The sequence below is a fragment of the Panthera tigris genome, chromosome F2 (assembly GCF_018350195.1).
Source record: "Panthera tigris isolate Pti1 chromosome F2, P.tigris_Pti1_mat1.1, whole genome shotgun sequence".
Taxonomy (NCBI): domain Eukaryota; kingdom Metazoa; phylum Chordata; class Mammalia; order Carnivora; family Felidae; genus Panthera; species Panthera tigris.
The window spans coordinates 38,032,614-38,058,925 of NC_056676.1; the positions used below are offsets into that span (position 1 = coordinate 38,032,614).

General features: G+C 37.5%; 1 protein-coding gene across 3 annotated transcripts in view; it reads left to right on the top strand.

Moving 5' to 3' along the window:
* Positions 1-26,312, top strand: part of LRRC69 (leucine rich repeat containing 69) — a 78,699-nt gene that overhangs the window by 18,769 nt on the left and 33,618 nt on the right. For 2 of the 3 annotated variants that reach the window (XM_007084345.2, XM_042972869.1), the window contains 2 exons: positions 5,943-6,138; positions 8,848-8,919. In XM_007084345.2, the coding sequence (XP_007084407.2) occupies positions 5,943-6,138; positions 8,848-8,919 (268 nt within the window). The remainder of the gene's footprint in view (positions 1-5,942; positions 6,139-8,847; positions 8,920-26,312) is intronic. The other variant, XM_042972868.1, reaches the window with a different exon arrangement.

Genomic DNA, 26,312 nt, shown 5'->3' on the forward strand with positions numbered 1-26,312 from the left:
AAATGCTCTCTTGGGCTTTTCCTCCGACAGATGGAGAAAAAAACCCTGCTTGAGTTTACTTGACTTTGGAGATTCTCTTTATTGCCTGTTGAATAGAAACAGATGTGTTACAACATAAGAGCATCCAGATTTTTGAAGGATACAAAACTATGAACAGTCTTTAACAAAGGGATTTTTGCAGCCCCTAAAGTCTATTCCAATTCACTTGTCTATACCTCTAGCCAATATATTATGCTTCCCAGAGAGATTTTCACAGAGAAAGTAATGTTTCTAGTCAGAGTAACTAGAAAAAAGTTTTAAGTGTTCTACTTTCTGAAGAAAAGGAACATAATGATGAAAATGCCAATAGCTGTCCTTTTGCTCCTTCATTTATTCAGCTTCTCAATGGATTTGTGTATCAATGATACAACGAAAAAAGGGAAGATCTGGTGGACTAGGTCATATCTTTGTGCAACTAGCCTTATGACTTTGGGCGAGTAATTTAACTGCACCTTAGCTTTCTTACCTCTAAAGGAAAAATTTTGAGCAGATGAACTTCAGAACCTTTGCAGCTATAATGCATTCTGATTTCACAATTCAGCTTAGCTCTGTTTGGAGTACTAAGTATCATATTCAAAGAACTATATAAATCTATAGCGATATGTTAGAAACTGCAATGAAATGAAAGCTTTTACTGAAGAAACTAGGGTTACAAAATATATAGGTCGAGGCTATTTTATAGATAATTCTGGATTGTCTGTATTCTGGCTGTGTCCTTTATGTAAACTGATTGGTCACCTCCTCAAGCAGTATTTCCATTTTCTGACCTTGGGAAAGTTTCTTCGCCTTCCCATGCCTTAGTGTCTGAAACAGGAGAACAATAATAGTGCCTGTTCATAAGGTAGTCTTGACAGTTAAATATTCTAATTAACCAAAAATATTTAGAGTTGAGCCTGGGACGTAGTAAATTGCTCCGTGGATGCCAACTTTTATTATTATTGGTTGTTATTTTTATTTTCCCTTCTGTTCCTCCCATTCATTCCTTTTTAGACGGAAGATTGACTTAGTGGTGAATTTGGGAAAAGCATTGAGCATACATGGCTCAGCATCCTCTTTTTACTCTGCCATCAAGTAAGCAGCTGCCTTAGGAGGAAAGGCTGTGACTGGATGGGTGTGGTTAATTCAGTGGAGGGCTGGTAGGAAGTCTGAGAATGTTCATGGAAGCTCTATGCTGATGTGTGATTACCTTCGTTCTGAATCTCGTGTCTCATTTCTCAATTTGTTTAGAACCTGGGAGGGGGAACGTTCTGTTTGTTGGCTTACTTAAACTACAGAGTAATGGTTTATGGATTTGGAGTGGAACCTGGACAGGTTAGAGTTTTGCCCCCAAACAACTCTGTATGGGCAGAGTGGCACCACCACAGAAGGAAAACGAGAACGTGGGGCATCCTGGGAACCGAATGTCTCTGAAAGAAAGAGGGAGAAAGGAAGAGACGAAACCAGTAGGCTCAGTTCTTCCTCCAAACTCGCCAGTCAGTGAAATTATTCTTTGGCCCACTGGAGAGGAAGAGGGCAGGGAGAAGCTGCAACTGTACCTCCTGTGGTTTTCTCTTGGAAGAGTAGGGAAGGTCTCCCTGCTCCTGGAAATGGCAACATGGCCATTCCTTGTTTTCTCTTCTGCTCTTTTTCAACCAATGAGTGACGACTAATTTACAGTAGCCTCTGAGCCCAGCCTGGTGCCTTGAAATAATGACAAAATGAAAAGCCAACTGCCATAATATTAATTCAGAGTAGAATCAATTAAAATAGTGATTATAACAATGATTAATGAAGAAAATTCCTTGTCCCTTTCTCCACAGGACCTGCTCCACACATTTTCACTCTTTTAACACTAGGTCGTCCATTTTTGACTCTATATCCTCTCTGCAAATGACTTTGAACCTTATTTTACTGAGAAATTCGCACTCCCTTCATTCCTTTCTTTTCAGCCTCTTTACCTTGCCTTAAGTAGACCTTAAGACAAAGTCTACTTCTTGCCTTTTCTCCTCCCTCATGGTCTCTCCATAACCAGAGTTCTCTAAACTGCCATCTATTGCTTTTGTTTCCTACTTAACCCCTTGAAATTCTGTTTTTTTCCCTCTTCGTTCTACTGAATATTATTTTCAAAGTTCATTAATGTCCTTTGGGCAATCAAGTCTAATGGCCTTTTCTCTCTGCTGAATACCACGTTACACAAAAATAGTGAGTGTTCCATTCAATGAGTTTGGACAAATGTATACACACCAGTAAGGTATCAGACATTTCCTTCAACCTACAAATTTCCTCTTACACGTCCAGTAAATTCTTACCTCTCATAAGCAACTACTATTCTGATTTCTACCTCTACAGATTAGTTTTACTTGTTCTGGAACTAAAGAAATGGAATCATACAGTATATATTCTTTTGTGCCTGTCTTTTGCTAAGCATATGTTTTTTTTGAGATTCACCTTATTGTTGCATTTGTCAGCAGTTTGTTGTTTTTTGTTTATCCCCAGTAGCATTTCATTGCATGAATTATGCCACAAATTATTTTCTCCTGTTTATAGACATTTGGGTTATTTCCCATTTGGGGCTATAATGAATTAAGCTATTATAAATATTCTTGTGCAAGTCTTTTTGTGGACATATGTTTAATTTACTTTTCATTTCAATTCCTAGGAGTAGAGTTGTAAAGTTGTAGAGTAGGAGTGTAGGTGTATATGTTAATTTATAAAGAACTGCCAGTTGTTTTGCAAAGTGGTTGTACCATTTTACATCCCCAGCAGTTTTAAAAATGTTAACCATTGTAGTGGGTATGAAGTCACATCTTAGGGTATTTTTAGTTTGCATTTCCCTAATGTCTAATGACAGTTGAGCACCTTTTCATGTTCTCATTGCCCATTTATGTATCTTCTTTAGTGAAGTGCTTGTATCAAATGTTTTTTCCATGTATAAAAATTATGTTTTTTTCTTTCTTAGAATCGACTTGTAAGAGTCCTTTAGGGGCGCCTGGGTGGCTCAGTGGGTTAAGTGTCCGGCTCAGGTAATGATCTCACTGTTAGTGAGTTGGAGGCCTGCCTAGGGCTGTGCACTGACAGTGCAGAACCTGCTTGGGATTGGCTGTCTCACCCTCTGTCTCTCTCCTCTCTCTGTCCCTCCCCTGTGCACATGCATGCACTCTTTCTCTCAAAATAAATAAACAAACATTTAAAAACAGAGTTCTTTATGTATTCTGGATACAAGTATTTTCATAAGTGTATGTATTGCAGATATTTCTTCTATTATGTGGCTTGCCTTTTAATTTTCTTAACAGTACTTAGAGAAGAACTGAAATTTTTAACTTTGATAAAGGCCAATTTATAAATATTTTTATTTTCAGATTAGTGCTTTCTGTGGCCTTTTAAGGAAATATTTGCCTACCCCAAAGTTATCAAGATATTATCCTATACTTTCTTCTACAAGCTTTATAGTTTTAGTTTTTATATTTAGGTCTATGATTCATGTCAAATTAATGTTTGTGCATAGCGTGGGGTAATAGTCCAAGTTTCTTTTTTTCCCACATTATCCTATATTTTCTTCTACAAGCTTTATAGTTTTAGTTTTTATATTTAGGTCTATGATTCATCTCAAATTAATGTCTGGTGTGCTGTGGGGCAATAGTCAAAGTTGATTTTTTCCCCATATGTTTATCCAGTTGTTCTAGCACCATTTGTTGAAAGATTGCCTTTTGAGGGGAGTAGGGCACTGGAGAAGCCCACAAGCAGGGGAGGGGTACAGGGAGAGGATGGGAGAGAATCTTAAGCAGGCTCTACACCCAGCATGGAGCTGGTCTTGGGGCTGGATGTCACAAGCCTGAGATCATGTTATAAACTGAGAGAAATCTCCGTTATAAACTGAAAGAAACATTACTAAGAGTCAGTTACAGCTGACATATAGTATGAAATAAAATAAGAGAACCAGGCGACAGACACACAGAGTCATTTTTTTCTTAAAACTTTTTTATTTTTTTGGTTATTTATTTATTTTGAGAAAGAGAGAGAGCATGAGTGGGGGAGGTGCAGAGAGAGAGGGGGGGAGAGAGAATCCCAAGTAGGATCCACACTGTCAGTGCAGAGCCCAATGTGGGGCTCAATCTCACAACCCTGAGATTATGACCTGAGCCGAAATCAAGAGTTGGGTGCTTAACTGACTAAGCCACCTAGGCTCCCCTTGACTTTGTCTTTTTTATAATAGTTTTGGCCACACTAGTTACTTTGAATATCCATATAAATTTTAAAATTGATTTTTCAATTTTTACACAAAGAGACTGTTAAGATTTTTATTTGGGCTGAGTTGAACTGTAGATCAATTTGGGGAGAATTGGCATCTTAGCAATATCGTTTCTTTTTATATATGAGTAAGACATATCTATACTTTTATTTAGAGCTCTCTTAAATTTTCTGTCATGATTTACAGTTAGTTGTTGGTGTAGAAGTCTCTCATATCCTTTGTTAAATGTATTCCTAACTATAGGTGTTTTTATGTTACTGTAAATGGAGTTTTCAGACCTATTATTTTCCAATTGTTTGTGGCTACAGTATAGAAATCCAATAGATTTTTCAATAGTGACTTTGTAGTCTATGACCCTGCTTTTGGTTCTAGTAGGTTTGTTTGTATTTCCTCTCTTGAACATTAAAAAAAAAAATTAATGTTTATTTATATTTGAGAAAGATAGTGCACAAGCAGGGGAGGGGCAGAGAGAGAGACGGAGACAGAATATGAAGCAGGCTCCAAGCTCTGAGCTGTCAGCACAGAGCCTGATGCGGGGCTCGAACCCACGAACCGGGAGATCTGACCTGAGCCAAAGTTGGATGCTTAACTGTCTGAGCCACCCAGGCGCCCCATATTTTCCTTATTTGTAAATTAAGGGTAATAATTCCAACCTTAGGGTTGTACTGATGATTAAATTTAATGCATAGGTGCATAGTTGGTGCTCAACATTACTAATGTCTTTCTCCTTTATTCAAAATATTAGTATTTTCTCAGCTTATTGTGCCCACCATTGCCCCGATTTTACAAGTTCTGTTATTCAAAGCCAAATTCAAAATGTTTGTTCTTCCAAAATGCTTGTGATAGACATCATGCTCCATATCTGCAATTAGAAACTCAAATTTCCTTAATCTCTTTCCCCAGGTCTGATGGCATTTCCTGTCTTCATATTATGGCTCCATCTGATATCTCCTTCTAGACCCTGACATATATAAGGGCAGAATGTGTGGCTGATTCATCTTTGCATCTTTCATAGCAGCTAAGAGTGCTTATATCTGTTTGGTGCAAGACATTTAATCTGTACCTATATCTCTATCTCTGCCTCTATCCATTTACATCTACGTATGTATGTATATGTATATTTGTGCATATGTATGTCTTCCTTTGTCCTCTGGCTTCCTCTTCAATATAGCCAATGTATACATACAAAGAGTGAAAATAGAGTTTCTTCTTTTTTAAATCTACGTTTTGATTTTATAAAATACTTTTAACATAAGGGATGCCTGGGTGGCTCTGTGAGTTAAGTGTCAGACTTCAGCTCAGGTCATGATGTCACCGTTCATGAGTTTGAGCCCTGCATCAGTCTCTCTGCTGTCAGTGCAGAGCCTGCTTCAGATCCTGTGTCCCTTCCCCCCACCCCTACCCCCCCCCCCCCGTTTCTCCCCTGCTTGTGCTCTCTCAAAAATAAACATAAAAAAATACTTTTAACATAAGTTATCCAATTAAAAATAGCTTTAAAAGTTAAATTATAGAAAAGATTTTTTATGCTCAAAGTATTTGTAATAGTTGTGAACCTGTGACTAAAGTAAGGCTCAGGTGAGCTACAAAAGAATGAATTGACACATGACTTCTGATAAGTGGTATGCTCAATGGACTTTCTTATTTTCATGAATATCATTCATATCCTTTTTTTTAGATTAAAAAACCTTAAATATTTGAGTATAAATCATAACCAGCTAGCCAGCATTCCTAAAGAACTTTGTTTTCTTAAGAATCTTTTTGAACTTCACCTTAACTACAATCAGCTCATTTGCATACCTGAAGAGATTAAGTTCTTGAAGGAGCTCCAGAAGCTTCTTCTGGTCAGGAACAATATTGAAGTTCTGCCAAAGGTAAGCAAAACGTGGAACCAAATTTTCATGGGTAAGAACTCATTGCCACATGATGGGGAGTGGCTATGGAATAGATTTGGACATCTCAATACAAGCCATCATTTGCTTTCCCTCCAATTAGACATAGTTAGTTCCCAAAGACCTATGACATAGGAGGGTAATAACTTTGATTATTCTACATAGTAGGGGTGCCAAATTTAATAAATAGGGATGCAGGATGCTCACTTAAATTTGAATTTCAGATAAAGAATGAATAATTTTTTAGTATAAATATGTTCCAAATATTGCATGGGACATACTTATACTAAACAAAATTGTTCTCTGAAATTTCTATTTAAGTGAACCTTTTGTGATTTATCGGGCAACTCTGTGTATGGCATAGTATGTAAGTACACTTTAGGTTTGGAATATGTGCTGTCTTCCATTTTTCCTACACAGCTACTCTTCATCCTCTTCCAAACTGTTCTGTGCCTGGGAGACTGACCTCATGGGCATCAGTAAGCTTCTTTGTCCTCTGACTTCCTCTTGGATGTGGCCAATGATAGCCACTAGTAGGATGTGAAAGGGAGGAGGAGAGTGTGTACCAGATGGTATTCCCCTGGTACCCTCCCTGATAGGATGTTGTAAGTTGCCTGCACACTTTTCTGGAAGACCGTAGTTAGTAACTATAAGGTGATACTCATATGGACCATTACTACCTCCCTTGGCTCTTCAGGCCTGTGGCAGTAAAGAACTCCCTGCTGTTTGGGGGAACTTTGTCAGAACCTTGCCAAACTTTTATACATGGTGGTTTTATTAAACTCTCCTCAAATTTCCCATTTTGAGAGTACTGTTTCTTGCTGGGAACCTGTCAATGGGTTTACTTTCCTTCCTTATGCAAATTAAAATTAATTTGATAGGAGGGAATGCATGTCATACAGTAAATTGAGGAATACAAAAGGTAGATCCATTCCTACTGTTTCATTTTTCTCTCAAGAGGATAATATTCCCTTTAAAAATTCTGTGCACACTGTAACGTGATAAATATAGCAAGATGTATGGGGCACCTGGGTGGCTTAGTCGGTTAAGTGTCCAACTTCAGCTCAGGTCATGGTCTCACAGTTTGTGAGTTCGAGCCCTGCATTGGGCTCTGTGTTGATATCGTGGAGCCTGGAGCCTGCTTCGGATTCCATGTCTCCCTCTCTCGCTGCCCCTCCCCTGCCCATACTGTGTCTCTCTCTCTCTCTCTCTCAAATGTAAACATTAAAAAATTTTTTAAAAATATAGCAAGGTGTAGGCTTTAAATAGGTATATTTCAAAAATGTCATTCTTGGGGTGCCTGGGTGGCTCAGTTGGTTAAGTGTGCAACTCTTGGTTTCAGCTTCGGTCATGATCTTGTGGTTTCATGAGTTCAAGCCCCTCGTCGGGTTCTGTGCTGAGAGCACAGGGCCTGCTTGAGATTCTCTCCCCCTCTCTCTGTCCTTCCTCGACTCATGCTGTCTATCTCAAAATGAATAAATAAACTTTAAAAAATTAAATTTTTTCTTAAGTTCCTTAAAAATCCTAATTTCTGTAATTAAGAATATTTCCTGAAATTACAAAGTAAATCTGTTAGAAGTGTAACTCCTTTATTTGAGGGAAAAATAATAACAGTAGTAACAGGATCATGGTCATGAAGTATTATATTATTAGTGTTCATAACTCTGGTATGTTGCTCTTCTTATTTACCCACTCTAAAATAAGGAACAGAGAGGTTAGACGACTTAAACACACTTTACAAAGGTCAGAGAAAGGGCTCAAATCCATGTCTGTCTGACTTAAAAGTCTGGACTTCCCATCAATACTCCTACTACAATTATTTTTTTAATCCCGAGGAGTTTGGACTCTAAAAATTTAAATCCTAGTAAGTCCTGTCCTAAGTTATTATGTAAAGACTGCCTATGATTATTTATGTTTTTGTACATTTAATCTGATTCAGTCTATCATTGTGCTTTTTGGTCTGCATTATACGTAAGGTATTCTAGAAAATACTAGTTTGTTTTGGTAGTGAGCAAATTATGAATCATTTTCTGGTACATTATAAATTATGTGTGTGTCTGCACATGTGTGTGAATGTATATGCCTATTCAGTCACATTGGACATGTAGATAGAGACACTAATAAGTTTAATTTTTTTTGTATAAGGAAAGGATTGAGTGAGCACAGAGCTAAGCCAAAGGTAGATGTGAAATAAATGCCTTTGGAATTGTTGATAGACCTTTTGCATCTGTTTTTCTGTTTCTCTAAGGTTCTATTTTAGTTTTAGTATGTTTACTGAGTTCTCTCACTATAAGGCCTTTCAGTAAGCACTTACTGATTAGTAACTTATTTAATCCATTCAATAACCATATCAAAGTAAGGGCTTCCATTACCATTTTCATTTTACAAATGGAGAAAATGAAGTACAAAGAGATTGAGAAATTTGTCTGTAGTTACATAGTGTTGGAGATCTGAGCCTACAAATAGTCTAACTCTTGGCCACCATGTTATGTTGCCCTGGAGTGGTCAGAGGTAATGGAGACCTTAGAGAATCTGGGACCCCAGGACATAGTAACTCCTCAGGGAGGATGTACTGAAGAACCGATCAGGTAATTAGGAAAGATGGTCAGTCCTATCAAGTTTGAACTTAGAAGAAATATTTATGATTCTACATATTAGATTTTTAAAAATCTCTCTTGTTTTCTGACACAGGGAATTTGTCGTCTTAAAAACCTAAGAATCCTAGACATAGCTGGAAATATTATTCAGACATTTCCATCAGGAGTAAGTAGAGCCTACTTCTATTATAACTAGAACATGACTTCACTTATGCTATTGAGATTAGAGAAATATGCATAGTCTTAAAACCTGTAGTAACTGGAACCTTGGATTATACAAATGACTCAAAGATTTGCTTCGTTCTAGAATTTCAAAACCTGTTCTCTCCCATTCCTTCCTGTGTTTTCTCTGCCTAATGAAACTGTTTGAACTAAGTGCACTCTGATTGCTATCATAAATATTTTAATATATTAGTTATGGTTAAGTGTTTTTTGTTATTATATACTGCTTTTAGTCACCTCAGACTTTTTGAAAATATGACTTTTCAAAACACAAATTGTTATCCTTTGTAATTTATCCAAGGTGACACTTTTGTTAGTTGTTTTTGAGCCATAAACAATGAAAAAATATTTTTTTCCCATTTATAAATGAATTTTGACTTTACCGTATTTCAAAGAACTGAGAAACAGTTGGTCTTGACAAGTTTTGAATTTGGGGAAAGAAATGGCAGTTTTTGATATCACATTTCATATCTGAGCAAGTATAATTCCACATGCAAGGTAATGATTAGAAGCCCATCAATCCACAAGGTGTACAATAAATAGTTTTTGATCTATTAAATCTTTTTTCTGATCAAGTCCAAATTGAAATTTCAATGCTTTTTACCCTTAGAGAAATTGTTTGTACCGAAGGTGACTCAAATATGAAAAATAAGTATAAAGTCTATTTTAGAAAAAATGTAGTTATTGTTGTGTTAAAATATACATAACACAAAATTGATCATTTTAACCATTTTTAAGTATTTAGTTCTATGGCACTAGATGTACTCAAAATGTTGTACAACCATCATCATCTATCTCCAGAAGTGTTTTATCATCTCCAACTAAAACCTTGTTTCCCTTAAACACTACCGCCCCAGATAGCTGCCATTTTCTGTGTCTACACATTTGACAACTCTGGCCACCTCCTTGAAGAACAATATACATCATACAAACATACCATAATTTGTCTTCTTGTGACCATATTTCACTTTTAACATGTCTTCACGGTTCATCTATGTTATAGCCTTTGTCAGAATTTCCTTCCTTTTTTAGGGCTGAATAATATTCCATTGGATGTATTCATCACATTTTGTTTATTCATTCATCTGAAGCACTTGGGTTGCTTCACCTTTTGGCTTTTGAGACTAATGCTGCTATGATCCTGAACATACAAATATCTGTTTGATTTTCTGTTTTCATTTCTTTTGGGTATATACCTAGAAGTGGGATTGCTGAATCGTATGGTAATTGCACATTTACTTCTTTTTTTTTTTTTTTAAGTTTTTATTTAAATTCTGGTTAGTTAACAGTGTAACATTAATTCCAGGTGTACAGTATAGTGATTTAACACCTCCATACAAAACCTGATGCTCATCATAACAGGTGCACTCCTTAGGAATTGCCAAGCTGTCTTTCAAAAATACACAGTTTCGAATGTTTAATAATAATTGGATGTTGTTAATATTGACCTGGTAAAGGCTACCAAGTTTTTATCATCTTACAAGTCTTAGTTCAACTCTGTCTCTGCCCTGTGATGCCTTCCCTGTTTCCCAAAGCACCATTATAGTTTGTACCACTAGTAGAATAATTCTTTTCAAGTCTGTCTTGAAAAGCTACCATTAGGCTGTAAGCTAATTAAATTGCTGAGTATTTTAGTTCCTTGAAACAAATATTTTTAATATTTTAATTTTTATAATTTTAATATTTAATATTTTAAATATTTTTAAACTAAAGAAAATCTTTTAAGCAAAAATTTTTCTGTAACTCCTCTCTCCCTTAAGAGCACAGTTATTTTTCATTTATTTGAAGAAAAAGTTGACCTGATAAAACTGAGATAAAGTTTTAATGATCATCACCAGGGGGCATTGTAACAAAATATCGTCTATAAAACATTTGCAGACCTAACAGAAAACTTCACATTTCTGTAACACTCTTAAATTTTTTTTTTCAACGTTTTTTATTTATTTTTGGGACAGAGAGAGACAGAGCATGAACGGGGGAGGGGCAGAGAGAGAGGGAGACACAGAATTGGAAGCAGGCTCCAGGCTCCGAGCCGTCAGCCCAGAGCCTGACGCGGGGCTCGAACTCACGGACCGCGAGATCGTGACCTGGCTGAAGTCGGACGCTTAACCGACTGCGCCACCCAGGCGCCCCTTTTTTTAAATTTTTTTTTTCAACGTTTTTTATTTATTTTTGGGACAGAGATGTAACACTCTTGATCAGAACCCTCCATTAGCAATCTAAACTCCCTGAACTATCATAACTGTACTTTTCAGATTGAGAAGTGATGCTAAAAGTTGTATTTCTTTTTTTTATTTCTTTTTATTTTTTTAAATTTTATTTTTTATTTTTTAAAATTTACATCCAAATTAGTTAGCATTAGTGCAACAGTGATTTCAGGAGTAGATTCCTTAGTGCCCCTTACCCATTTAGCCCATTCCCCCTCCCACAACCCCTCCAGTAACCCTCAGTTTGTTCTCCATATTTATGAGTCTCTTCTGTTTTGTCCCCCTCCCTGTTTTTATATTATTTTTGCTTCACTTCCCTTATGTTCATCTGTTTTGTCTCTTAAAGTCCTCATATGAGTGAAGTCATATGATTTTTGTCTTTCTCTGACTAATTTCACTTAGCATAATACCCTCCAGTTCCATCCACGTAGTTGCAAATGGCAAGATTTCATTCTTTTTGATTGCTGAGTAAGACTCCATTGTCTGTATATACCACATCTTCTTTATCCATTCATCCATCAATGGACATTTGGGCTCTTTCCATACTTTGGCTTTTGTTGATAGTGCTGCTATAAAAATGGGGGTGCATGTGTCCCTTCAAAACAGCACATCTGTATCCCTTGGATAAATGCCTAGTAGTGCAATTGCTGGGTCATAGGGTAGTTCTATTTTTAGTTTTTTGAGGAACCTCCATACTGTTTTACAGAGTGGCTGCACCAGTTTGCATTCCCAAAAAGTTATATTTCTAAAGCAGTTCTTTGCAGTTATTAGTAATTTGCAGATTTGCAAAGCAATTTTGCATGTTATCAAATACTTGTAACAATTTGATATTGAATAGCCCATTGAAGAAGACAGATCTGGTATTATTATTCCTGTTCAGCGCTCTGGAGAATTAATTTGGCTTCAGCAGTTGCCCTTAGACTTGAGAGGGCATCAGAGTCCCTGGGTGATTTGTGAAAAGGCAGAGGGCTGGGCCACACTTGGAGAGTTTCTGATTCAGTAGGTTGGGGAGCCCAAGAATTTGCATTCCTGGTAAGTTCTCAGGTGATATTGATGCAAGTCTGGGGACCACACCTGGAGCACCACTGGCCTGAAGTATAGAGCAGTGAGAGAGTTTGAACTTGCACTCCGGATTTTCAGCTGCAAGCCCAGGGCTCTTCCCATAATAGAATGCTGCCTCTGAGAAAAAAAGAAATGCTGAGGAATAAATTCTTTGTCTCAGGAGTGACAGGCAGGGCCGTCTCTGTTATGCTACACAAATAAATGAGACATTTCTTTCATCTCACTGGGAGTTTGGGTTCTGAGAGTTTCCCTGTGCCCTCCATGAAAATGATACTCAAGGAACATGCCTTGAACAATACAATTCTTGTATATTCTGGAAGACACAAGGAATGCCTGTAAAGTTGGAAGCTGAGGTTTTTATGTTACTTACTCCTCTTCAGCCACCCCGTGGATGTATTTGGAGCATGTGTGCCGTTGACGTAACTTCCTAAACGGTTATTCATCAGCCAATCTACACATCAAAGAGATTTTTAGAATGTGACTTTAAACACTAAATTTTATTTTTGGAGAAAGTTTGGTCAAACCATCATCATGTAACTTTTAATTGTTTCTGAGGTTTGTCTTTATAAAGTTGCCCATTTACATCAGGTGGTTGTATTTGGAAGTGAGGCTCAGGTCTAGCTACAATATTTACAAGGACACATATAAATATGAAACTTACGGGAAGGTGCTTTGCTGAGCATAGACATTGAACAAATATGCTTTAAAAGATGTAAACCATAGCCAATGCTACATTTTCCACAGTTGCTGATTGCTTTCAGTTTCAAATTCATCATATTAGCATTCATTTGAAGCTGTGGCCTCCATAAACAGATTCTGTGTTGGAGTTAAGAATCTTGAGTATTTGTATATCCCTAAAGTCTGTAGACATATAGTGTTTTTATAAGAAAAAAATACAAGGAGAAAGAGCTTCATGCAGCGGTGTTGTCATGAGAAAAATATGCTTGGACTATTTATGGGATGGATAATAGTTATAGCACCTATTCCATTTTATCAGTGCCCCCCTTTTTTCCTTGAAGAATTCTTCGGTCGTCATAAATCATATTTGAGAACAGTGCTAACACTTTCCCCTTTCACAGTATGAGAAACATAGGAGGGAAAAAAAATGTAAGTAACTTTCCCAGAAACACAAATCATTTGAATGGCAAAGGGACTATTCAAATCCACTGTTCCCAAACAAAAATTAAATATGCCCGTTAGTAATTTATCAGTTGTGTGACCTTGAGCACATAACTCAATCACTTAGTGTTACGTTTTTTTTTCCCCTATGGAAGTTGGGCATATTAATAACGCTTACAACATTGTTGGGAAAGGGGTGACACAGCACTTGGTGTTCAGCAAATATAGAATGAGTGAATGATTAAATGAGATAATACATATAAATCTTTTACTAGCGCTTGGCACATGATAGATAGCAAATGTTATTTTCTTTTTATTTTAAAGTTGGGTCTGAGCTACATGCCACTGAATCCATCCCAGATATAGGGACATTTTTGCAAGCCTTTATTTTATTTATTTATTATTTTTAAAAATTTTTAATGTTTATTTATTTTTGAGAGAGAGAACAGGCACACATGCAAGTGGGGGAGGGACAGGGAGAGAGGGAGACACAGAATCTGAAGCAGGCTCCAGGCTCTGAGCTGTCGGCACAGAGCCTGACATGGGACTCAAACTCCTGAACCGTGAGATCATGACCTGAGCCGAGTCAGACGCTTAACCGACTGAGCAGCCCAGGTGCCCCTACATGCTTTTAAAGTCCTGAGAGCACCTGATGATTTTAACTATTTCAGATAGCAGGGTAATGGTTGATCTGTATGTGCGGGTATACTAGGGGGATACAGGTTTATTAGCAGTTTACTGTGCTTCCTGTTCTCCGTGTGTTCTTTACCTGAATAGCTGTTCCAAGTTATTTTCCTCTGTAGACCCATTTACAGTCTTCTGACCTACCTTGTTGAAGCAGTAAAACATAACCAACAGATGATTTCCCTGAAGATGGTCCTTCTTTCCCTCGATCTTCACTTGTGATTCTGTTTATTTCTGTCTCATCCTTTCACCCTATCTCTTGGCTCACTTGCTTTCTGATTGTCACACCGGATTACGCTGAAAATAGGACCCCTCATCACTGAACTCCCTTTTTCTAAGACCCTTTTCTCAAATTGTTGTCTATTACTTATCCTGAGGTCTTTTCTTTCCTCAAATACTTTCAGTTTAAAATGGTATCTCTAGAGGTGCCTGGGTGGCTCAGTCAGTTAGGCATCTCTTGATTTCAGCTCAGGTCATGATCTCCCAGTCCCCAGATCGAGTTCTTGCATCAGGCTCCACCCTGAGTGTGGAGCCTGCTTGGGTTCTCTCTCTCTCTCTCTCTCTCTCTCTCTGCCAGCTCTCTTTGTCTCTCTCAAAAACAGAAAAACAACAAAACAAAACAAAAAAACCTTTCTCTACGTATAGCCAATGCTGATTGATTTTGATCCATGCCAGTCTAAGCATGTCTTGCTGTAGTGTTCTTGATTCCAGACACTTGCCTCACGTCTAACATGGCACAGATCCTGGCTTAGTGTCATTTCAGCCTCATATTTGTCTAACCCATAAAGCCTAAATATTTCACAAATGCTTCCACTGTCTTTTGTTTTACTTTTCTGTGGTTAATTCAATATCAAGTGAAGAAAGCCATGTTATTTTTTTTAAAGATATTTTTTAATGGTTATTTTTATTTTTGAGAGACACAAAGCATGAAGGGGGAGGGACAGAGAAAGAGGAAGACACAGAATCCGAAGCAGGCTCTAGGCTCTGAGTTGTCAGCACAGAGCCCAGCACGGGGCTCGAACTCACAGACCGTGAGATCATGACCTGAGCTAAAGTCGAACACTCAACGGACTGAGTCATCCAGGCTCCCCGAAAGCCATGTTATTGTTGAATGACTTTCATCGTTTATAAATAAGATCACCTGCCTTCAGGAGAATGATTTCTGTATATGAGCAGTTGCATACACATATGTGCACTACACATAGAGAGGCCATTTAGCTTTGGATAAAGAGAAATATTTCTGTGAAACTGACCGAACATGTGGAGAACGGTTATATAAAATTTCAAAATGTCCATGATCAAAAGTGTCCTTGAGTGGTCAAAAGTGCGGTGCAATCGTGGGAAAGGAGATGCTTGGGAAAATGAAGTTGTGATGTTTCCTTAAATCAAAACTTCTATCCAAACTTTTGAAACTCTCTTGCAAGATGATTAGAAAGCAGCCTAAAAGTTTAAAACTGATAATCAGGGAAATATCCATGAAGCTGTGTTCAAGGACACTTCCAAATGTCTCCACCATCTAGTGTTTTGGTTTGAGGTATTCACTTTGTTCAATAGCCCATGAGAAATTTCAATCGTCTACCTCATCCTCTTTGCTTTTCTGCCTCTTGAACAGCAACATTAGAGACCTGCTTTGTTCTTGTTGCCGTATCTGTAGTTTATTTTCTGTCTCTGTTGAATATTAAGGAAAGGTCTACCGTATCCTTGAAGCTCATTAAATCCTCTCTAGGGGCGCCTGGGTGGCTCAGTCGGTTAAGCATCCGACTTCAGCTCAGGTCATGATCTCGGGGTCCGTGAGTTCGAGCCCCGCGTCGGGCTCTGGGCTGATGGCTCAGAGCCTGGAGCCTGCTTCCGATTCTGTGTCTCCCTCTCTCTGCCCCTCCCCCGTTCATGCTCTGTCTCTCTCTGTCTCAAAAATGAATAAACGTTAAAAAAAAAAAAATCCTCTCTAAAATTTGACCTTAATTTGAAAATAGTATATTTTCTTTGGTTGTTGGTGCTGCCTGCAGTGGCTCAGTTTATTAGGAGATATACATTTAAAACAACATTCAGTGACCTTTAAAAAAATGGGATATGGGCCAACACTTGCCTAATGAAAACCCCTTGTGGCCTCTGTGGTTTTATGTAAGTGATGTAAGCTTAGCTAATAGAGAATTAGTGAGTTCCAAAACTTGACTAAATGCCTTGCCTGTCACTACTTTTACGAGAATGAGATCATGTTTTCTGCTCTTTCTTATATGGGGGAAGGCAAAAAGGAGGGTGTCGAATTATATGGGATTCTTCTTTCACCATTCTAATTCTAAAATTTCATGAGATAGACTTTTTGAAATGAAAAGCTTAGAGAAAATTCATAAAATATTGCCCTGGAAGCAGTGAGGGTTTTGTGAAAACTCTGGTTCAAAAATCGAGGGCTCAATTAAGTTATAGGTATAACTGATATTCCCTGCTTAGCTAAAGTAAATAACCTGAGTTCTGCCTTTTTACTTCTGTATGTGCGCGTATCAGAATTCAAGACGGGCTGGCCTTGGATTCCTGTAAGTGCCACAGAGTACCCTGTTCCACATGGTGGGGGTGGTTGGTGGAGAAGGTTTAACTCTCATTTGTTACTCTTGGAAATTTTCTTGTTCTACCCCTGTAGCTAAAGACACTGAGGAGACAAAAGGGATGCTGTTTAACTTCGAAATGGAGATCCCCAAATTTAAGTAACACCCACCTCATGTGTTGAGAGAAAGGGAGCATAGGGTTATTTGCTCATAGAGTCAGAGTGAGAGGTACTATTTTTTTGCCTTGTGATAAAAGCTGATTTTAAATGATTTCAAAATGAGGGCCAGTACTTTTCAAGGGTAGTAAAAAATGAGAAAAATTTTAAAGAGAGACTTTGATTGACATTCAGTAATGCAGCCTATTTAAGCATTGATTTTTATTTAGATGATGACTTTTTTTCCACCCCCTATCCCCACTCCCAAATGTAAGCTCTTTGAAAGCAGGGATTATTGTGTCTTTTCAATGATGTATTCCCAACACCTAGAACAGTGCCTCTAATACAAACTAGGCACCCAGTAGATACTTGCTAAATGGACAGATGGTGGATAGAAGGATGGATTGGGTGGATATGGACTTTACCTAACAAACATTATCTGCTTTGTGTAGCCCGAAAAATCAAAACTCCTGTGTGAGAATGAGTAATCAAAAAGTTGCGCTAAGGCAGTAATTTTCAACCAGAGAAGATTTTGGCCTTCGGGGACTTTTGGCAATATCTGGAGGTGTTTTTGGTTGTCACCCCTGAGGAATTGTGGTGGTACGATTAGCTAGCATCTAGTAGGTAGAGGCCAGAGATCCTGCTAAACATTCTGTCAAGTACGGGGCAGTCTCCTGTAACAAAGTACTGTCTGGTCTAAAATGTTGGTGTCTTGGTTTGGAAACCCTGGTTTTAAGAATTTACTGTTTATTCCTCTATGGTTTCCGGCTCATACTCCTTAGAAAGTGTGTAGCCTTATCATACGGATTTTAGAGTGCATGGGAATCATTAGTGGTGCTTCTTACAATTTTGATGTCTTGGCTTCATGCCTATGTATTCTGAATTATGGCTAATAATGCTTTTTTTGCTTTAAAGTTGGATTTTCTCATATTAATGTGGCCGTATCAGCTACATGTATTTTGATTCATGTTTGCAGAATATATCTATTATAATTCCTTGCTTTCAGCCTTTCTATATCCTTAGGTTTTAGATACGTTTCTTATAAATAGCACATGACTCTTTATTTTAAAAAGCCCAATATGATAATCTTTGTCTTTAAATTGCAGCATTTAGTTCATCTAAATTTAATGTAGTTGCTGATTTATTTGGGGCCGAGTCAGTATCTTCCTGTATATTTGTAATGTGTTCCTTTTTCTCTCCTTCCCTTCTTTGAAATGATTGGAGATTGTTTTTTTTTATTTAAAAAAAGTTTTTTAATATTTATTTATTCTTTGAGAGAGGGAGAGAGAGCACGAGCAGGGGGAGGGGCAGAAAGAGAGGGTGACACAGAATCTGAAGCAGGCTCCAGGCTCTAAGCTGTCAGCACAGAGCCCAATGCAGGGGTTGAAATCACCAATCATGAGATCATGACCTGAAGCTGAAGTCAGACGCTTAACCTACTGAACCACCCAGGCACCCTGATTGGAGATTTTTATGATTCCAGTTTTTAAAAATTCTTTGCAAAGAGTTTGTATACAATTTTGTTATTCTTTTGATTTACTACCTTAAAAAAATCCTACTTGCTTTATGAAAGTGTATTATTAATACTTACACCCTACTCTTAGACAATAGGCAAAGAATTGTGCAAAAACTTTAGGATACTTTAAATCTATTTATTGACTTCCATTCTTAGATATTTTGTATGTATTATAATTTCGTATGTTAAATAAAATAGTATTTTGCGGTGCCTGTGTGGCTCAGTCAGTTAAGCATCTGACTCTTGATTTTGGCTCAGGTCATGATCTCATGGTCGTTGAGATTGAGTCCTGAGTCAGGCTTAGCATGGAGTGTAGACCCTGCTTGTGACTGTTTCCTTCTCTACCCCTCCCCCACTTGTGTCTGTGCGTATTTCTCTCTCTCTCTCTCTCTCTCTCTCTCTCTCTCTCTCTGGATAACTTTACAAATAAATACATAAATACAATCGTATTTTAAATGTAACTTTCTAGTTTAAAAGGTTTTATTATTATTTTACACGGATAGTATTCATTTAGATTTATTTGCAGGTTTCACATTTTTGTTGTTGTTCATTTCCCCACGTATCTTGCATCTTCCTTTGGGATTCTATATTTGCTTCCAGCTTCAAATCACAGTTTTTAGTCTTCTTTGAGAATGAGTCTACTTGTTCAGTTTCCCAGTTTTTGATAGTTTGAGTTAAAACTATCATTCTTTTAACTTTATTTTTGACGAATAACTTTTACTGGGTATAGAATTTTAAGTTGACAGTATTATATTTCATTACTTTCAAAATGTCCTTCCACCAGCTTCTAGCGTCTATTGTTGCTGCTTAGAGGTCTGGGAAAACTGTAGCTGTTGTTCCCCCTCAGGCAATCTGTTTTTCTTTTCCTGGCAGCTTTAAACATTGTCTCATTGTCTTTCATACTCTGCATTTCAAATATGATGTGTCTAGGTGTGAACTTCATTTAATTTGTCCGACCTGGAATTTATTTGGCTTCCTAAGTATGTAAATTACTATCTTTCATTGTTTTTTGAAACATTCTTAGTTATTGTCTTTTTCAATACTGCTTCTGTCTCCCCCTTCTTCTTTGGTAACTCTAATTTCCTATATGTCACAACCTCTCACTTTATGGTTTTTTTTTTGTCTTACCTTGTTTTCTCTCCTTTTGTCACTCTGTGGTTCATTCTAGATATTTCTTCCTATTGTATTTTGTATTTTACAATGTGATAATTTACTCTTCAGTTGTGTCTAATGTACTTTTAAACCCATCCATTAGGTTATTTCCATTTTATTCAGTGGCACAATTTTTGGTTGGTTCTTTTTCAAATCTACCATGTTTTTTTTTTTTAATTTTTTTTTAACGTTTATTTATTTTTGAGACAGAGACAGAGCATGAACGGGAGAGGGTCAGAGAGAGGGAGACACAGAATCCGAAACAGGCTCCAGGCTCTGAGCTGTCGGCACAGAGCCCGACGGAGGGCTCGAACTCACGGACCGCGAGATCATGACCTGAGCCGAAGTCGGACGCTCAGCCGACTGAGCCACCCAGGCGCCCCGTCAAACCTACCATGTTATTTTCCATATTTTTCAGTTGTCTACTAAAAAATTTAAGTTTAGCTTTTATTTCCTGGAACGTGTTAAGTATGGTTGTTTTAATGTCTGAGTCTGGTAAACTCAGTATTGGGAAGTACTTTTGGGTTGACTTCTGTTGTTTGTGTAGTTTATCTGTATCACTCAGAGTTCTCCAGAGAGATGCTATTCAACCCAATGTACCATCTTTTCTTCTTATGTGCTTAGTGATATATAGATATGGATCAATACTCTCTCTCTAAGTGTACACACGCACACACACACACACATTTAATATTGCATTAGTTTCAGGTATATAACATAGTGATATGACAACTGTATATACAATGCTTGGTTATATTTGATTATATCCAGGACATCGTATTTGAAAAATTATTTTTGAAATAGCTTGAGGTCCAGATGATGTAACTTCCTGGAGAAGTTTTGTTTTGTTTTTTTTTTTTTTTTGGCCACTTTTACAGTAATGTAATGGCATCACTGTAATATAGTGGAAATAATAATACAGTACCACTTTAGTTTCAATGCTTAAGAGTTACCTAGAATATTCAAAGTAGGGCTGCTATCTATATGGGGTGGATATTTTTTTTATTTACCCTTATTCAAATATGAAAATTTCTTTCTGGTGTCAGGGAACAAAAGTGGTTTTAAATGTGGGACTCATTTCTTTCAATATCCATCTGCTCCTAGATCATGTCTTGGTTTTTCTATTGGTCATATTAGTTCTTTGATACCTTGAAGATTTCTAATATATATTCATGTTTATTGAGATATTTTGTCTGAATTACCTTATTTTCTATTACTGGATTTGGAAGTTTTTGATAGATTTCATTAAGACAGTGAGAAAACTTGAGTGACTTTATTCTGAAAACCTCATTTGCCTTCTTCAGCAAGCAACACATTTCCTTTTCTTTAATGAACATTCACCTCTGCTCATTTCTAGGTAGCAGACTATGAAACAACAAAGCACTCTAACTGTGACTCAGATCATTCTCTTGCTGATGCATAGATACTAGATCTGGTTCTCTGGTTAAGTAGTATTTATGGTCTCCTTATTTCCTGCCTTTCTGAGGAAATAGTCTTCCCTCATCTCCCCATGCCTGGCTCTTTTGTGTCATTATAGGTCTCTGGGTAGATATCAACTTCTCAGGAAATCCTTCCCTGGACACCCAATCAAAGTAGCCATCTCATTGTTATGTCAATTTAAAAAAAAATTTCTTTATGGTACTTACCACTGTTATAAACATTTATTTATTTGTTTACCTGCTTTTTGTCTGTCTTTATCTACTCTCCATTCTTTTATGCCCAAGGGAATATAAATTCCCATGACAGCAGGATACTTGTGTGTTTATTCATTGTTATGCTCTTATTGCCCAAGGGAGTGCTTGGCAGGTAGTAAGCATTCAATATGAATTTGTTGAATGAATGAATGGCTGATGGCCTGATCGTAGCCATCCTTTGATTTCCCTACTCCCTACTCTTCATCTGATGCCCGTAAGTCATAAGCATTGGGAGGGTCTCAAGATTCTTCTCTGACTTTGAAGTCTGTCCCTACTTCCTACATCTTCCACTTTATTTACTTGGTCATATATTGCTTTCCTGCTCCATTTTCTTTAGAGGACTCTGTGTTCCTTAGTCTTACAAGACAACTCTAAGGTAAATTTCTGTTTAATAGCTGTGTTACTTTTCTTTTATAGTTATACTTGCTTTTTAACTTTAAGAGATAATTAAAGTTATACAAGCTCTAGTCTTCTTTTTGCCTTGGGTGCCAAGAAGTTCAGAACAGAACTGAGAGATTGAAGTTTGTTTGTTTACTTATTTGTTTACTTTTTAAATATTTTATTTTTATGTAATCTCCATACCCATTGTGGGGCTCAAACTCACAACTCCAAGATCAAGAGTCAGATGCTGTACTAACTGAGCCAGGCAGGCACCCCTGACAGATTACAATTTTAGAATGATCATCTTTTTCTATATTTTTGAGTTCTAATTATATTGCCCACAATTTATAAGTCTTCTACTATAAATCATCTAAAGTTCTTGGAAGATAATTGAGACTATATTAAAATACAAACCGAAGCAAAAATAAAAACCTGAGCCCTGGCTGAGTAGGTATCCCAGGAGACTTCCAAAGCTCCCTATATTAAATTGCAGGGCATTTAACATTTTATTTATAATCAGTAGTGAGGGTAGGAGGAAAGGAGGCCACTTTTCTCATTATTCATAAGATTTTTATGTGGCGAGGATCAAATAAATTTATGGAAAATTACTCATGTATAAATGTTAGCTTTCTCTTGTTTTTTTTATTTTTTGCCCCTTTAAGTTTTTTGTTTTTTGTTTTTTTGCCCATATGCAAAAAATTACACTGATGTGTAGAGGAGATATAATGGTAGATAGGTACAGTGATTAGTGACAGTAAAGACTCAACGTTCTAGAGCATAATGAAGGGGGAAAAAACCACCTTTATCAAGAAGACAACTACCCAGAAGTGTCAGGGAAGTAGGCCCAGAAAGTAGTTCTTTCTCTTGTTAGTACCTGGGCAGCTTTCCTTTAGGAAATTCTGGAAAGAAAATTCCGTAGACTAGATTGAGTCTGAGCATAGGGGCAGAACCATCAGGGTGGACAAATGCCATCATAGGAGGGGTGCTCTTCAGTTTGTGATATATTGTTGTATTGTTGGTTAATTAAGGATTTCATCCACCCAGGTCACAGATGATTGCCAGAAATACTAATATGCTAAGGAGGATGTATAAAAGTTACTGCATAAAAACCAACAATGATAACTAATATTCTTTGAAAACTATATATTTGGTTTTGTATTAAGTACTTTAGAAGCACCATCTTATTTAATCTTCATATAGCTCTACGAGCTAGGTACTATTGCTTTTCCTATTTTACATATGAGAAAACCAAGGTCTTGGGAAGAGATTAATGTACCTATAGCAGAGCTGAAATTCAAACCTAGGTCACTTCAAATTCCAAATACTCTTAATTACTGGTAGTAACTTATATAAATATACCATGCCTGATTATCATAGATGGTTCCTGTTTGTCACGATTGTATGTTCTTTTAATTTTTGTGGAAGGCATGGCTGAGTTGAACTAGCCAGAGATAGGACTGATCTCTGAATCCTCTGCCCCTGCTGCCTAGCTCCCTATGCTCCTATAAGCTCTGGCTAACTTTACAAAATTGAAGTCAAGACCCTTGAAATAGGTTCATTTGAGATAAGGAGTGGAGATTGGAAGTTGATGCTGCAAGCTCTTGCTGCAATGGGCTTTTTGTGCCTAGTAATTAGGAAGAACAATTGGTAACATCTGAAGTCTCCCTCAAACGGAACCTCTAACCTTACTGCTGAGGGTAAGAAAACATACTGAGTTTGGAGCATATTTTTAGGTACATGTCAGAGAGTTTGTTGCTGGCATTCCCGGATTAAAGGGGGAACTTCAAAGAAACTGCAGGTGCGACTCTCTAGGAGGGTAGACTAAAGAGAAAGCAGTGCTATAAATCAAGGAAATAATTCCAGACAGAAGACACTGGGTTCGTACAAGGCTTAAGACAGCTAAGCAGTGCAGTGGATATCAGAGAACCAACTCACAGATGGGGAGACAGTAGGTGACATTACGAAAAGCTGAGTGTGTCACTGTGGGGAGACCGTGAGGCTTTTGATACTGTAGTTTTTTTTGTTTCAGAATATACACATTGTGCTTTTAATAATACGGATAATACTGGCTGTTGTAGTAATTGCCTGAGCTAGCAAGTGTAAGTCATTAGAAACCTAGCTAGTGCTTTGTGTTACATTAGTCCTGATTCCTGTCTTTGCCTCTCACCTTCAAAGCCCAAGCACTGTTACAGTGCCATGGGGTTGCCGTCATTGACGTCAAGGCCTTAGAGAAGTTATGCTAGAAGATACCCCTCACTTTTTCCCCTAGGTTATCCCTTACATATCTAGGTGCCCCCTGGGCAGTCTGAGCCAGAGACGAATGATGGCAGGGGGTTGGAGGAATAATGGAAGAATGGGGTTGGAGGAAAAAAAATATAATCTATGCATACCTGAGGTGTATTGTTGGAAATCTAATTAGTGCTAGTAGTTTTTTAACTGGATGGCAGGAAGAACAGTTATGCTCGTGGATCAAAGATGCACTGCAAAGCAGGAACAAAACAAAACAAACATGTAGCTTGTGTTTAATATTACAGTGGAAGAGGCCACTTTATGAAATTATTTTACAACACTCCCATGCAATTTTTATTCAGGTATTCACTGTTTTGCAGTACAAGTTCCACTGAATGTCCTCTGGGGAATAACAAGTAGAGTCAGTCCAGCACTAACTGTCCCCATAAAAGGAACAAGAGGATTTATGCATCTTCAGAGTAAGACCAGGACTGCCAACCAGGCGCTGTCTTCCAGTAAAAGTTCTGCCCCTGCCCCTTTTCATAGACAGAGAGCTGGTCATAAATTCTGCTGTTCTCTTTCCCCACCTACACCTGATGATCTTGCCTGATTTGCTTGTTGAATAGTCACAATTTTTAGTTACTGTAGTGCCCACCCTTGTTGGGCTGTGATCCTTATTCAAAGATTTTGAGATTTGGCAAGTGGAGAAAGCAAGAGGAGGGCACCATGCTGAAAACTCAGAGTCCCACAGAAGCAACAAAGTAAGGACAGCTCCTAGGGAGAGAAGGAAGGGTCGCTCATCTAAGTGCTTTCAGAATAAATAGATAAGGAAGTGGGATGGGAAGGAAATATCCAGTGATGTGCCGGTAAGTGTTTGACAACTAGCTCTTTTTGTGACATCTACCGATTACCATGGGGTAAAAACTCCCACCATAGTCCGTTTCAGGTTACCAACATGATATCACCAGAAGCCAAGTTGAACATTGATGCTTATAATTGGCTTTCCTGATCTTGTACCAGTCAGCAAATCAATGGCAGTCACCTTGGCACCACTGGTTTAGAATTTAAGGAGATGGTATGTTTTTCTTTTGTGTCAGAGATTCATAAAACATTAGCTTTGCTATTTATAAGCTGTCTAATCTTGGGTAGAGATCCTACAGTTCCGTTAGTCACATTTCTTTACTATTAATTCATTTGTTCAGTATGTATTTGCATGTCTTTTGTAGGCTAGGAACTATTGTTCTAGGCATTCTGGATACAGAGGTGAATAAAATAAACTCCTTACCCTCTTAAATCTTATATTCTAGAGGGGGAGACATAATACGCAAATACCTAAAATATAACTTTAGGTAGTTCATGAAGAAAGCACACAGGGCACTGTATGTCCTGGAGGGCAGATTTTGTGTGTTTTGTGCACTGCTCTGTTTGCAGGCTTACAACATTGCAAGAACAAATCACAGTATAAAAGAGAGTCTGCTACTCGTATGATCAGAGGGACTTGAATGAACCTATGTGGCAGGTGCTGTTGGGAAGCTGGTTGATGGCTCCATCTCAAACCCTCTACCTTTGAACTCCTTTGTGGAGAGTGGCCATGTGTCACAGTTCTGATCAGAGAAAATCTTTTGGATGGGGTTTCTGGAAAAACTTTTATTATTGTTTTAATATTAACTAATGTCAATAGCTGTCAGTTGACACTTCTTCAAAGCTTTGGACACTTATATTTGAAAACAGAAAGTAACACAATGCTTAGAAAAAATCTAGCATTTTATAATTTTTTGTCTACACATTTGAGTATATGGGCAAGTTGTCGAAGAGTCAGTTGGTTGAGTTTTTTAAAACAAAAGAACATGTGTACATACATGTATGTGTGAGTATGTGTGTAATAAAAAAATAAATAAAAGTAGTGAATGCTCTAAGCAACCTGAGAGAGGATATGTGAAAAAAAGAATTTGGGTTTTTTGTTCCTATAGCTGAACCAACATTTCTCACTATTTTTTTCCTTTTTTTTTTTTTTTTTTTCATTATTGTCCTCCTCCTGCTAGGAGATTTTTAGATATTTTCCCCCTAATAATTCCTCCCCTACCCCATTAAATTTTAGCACTAGAGAGAGAATGTACATGTTTATATTGTCAAGTAGGATTGAGTTGTGAGGGCCGCAAGCAATTATAATATCTAAGATTGTTTTGCCTCCTCCATAAACCAATTTTCACCTCCTTAGGGATCATAACAGCCTTCACTATTGAAATGCATGAGCTGAACCAGCAGAGAACTTGAAAAAATACTTCCTACATTCTTACATTTATACTTCATGGGCCAGATATGTGGGAGAGTTTTCAAACTTCTGAGAGAATCTTAGAATCAGCACAGATGTTGAGATAGCTTTCTTGAAATCCTTGAAATACTTTTAGCCCTGGGAAAATTCTGTCTACTTTGGGAAGCTGTATTTTCAGTCCTTTAACCCAGTACAGGAGGCATCTATCTCCCATTGCCGCCATTCCCAAACACATCTTCTGAAAGTTTGCAGATCAGAAATCAGAATTAGGGTGATGTAAGTTTAATCATTTCAGAAAAAAACTTTTGAAATATCTTTTCTCTGTG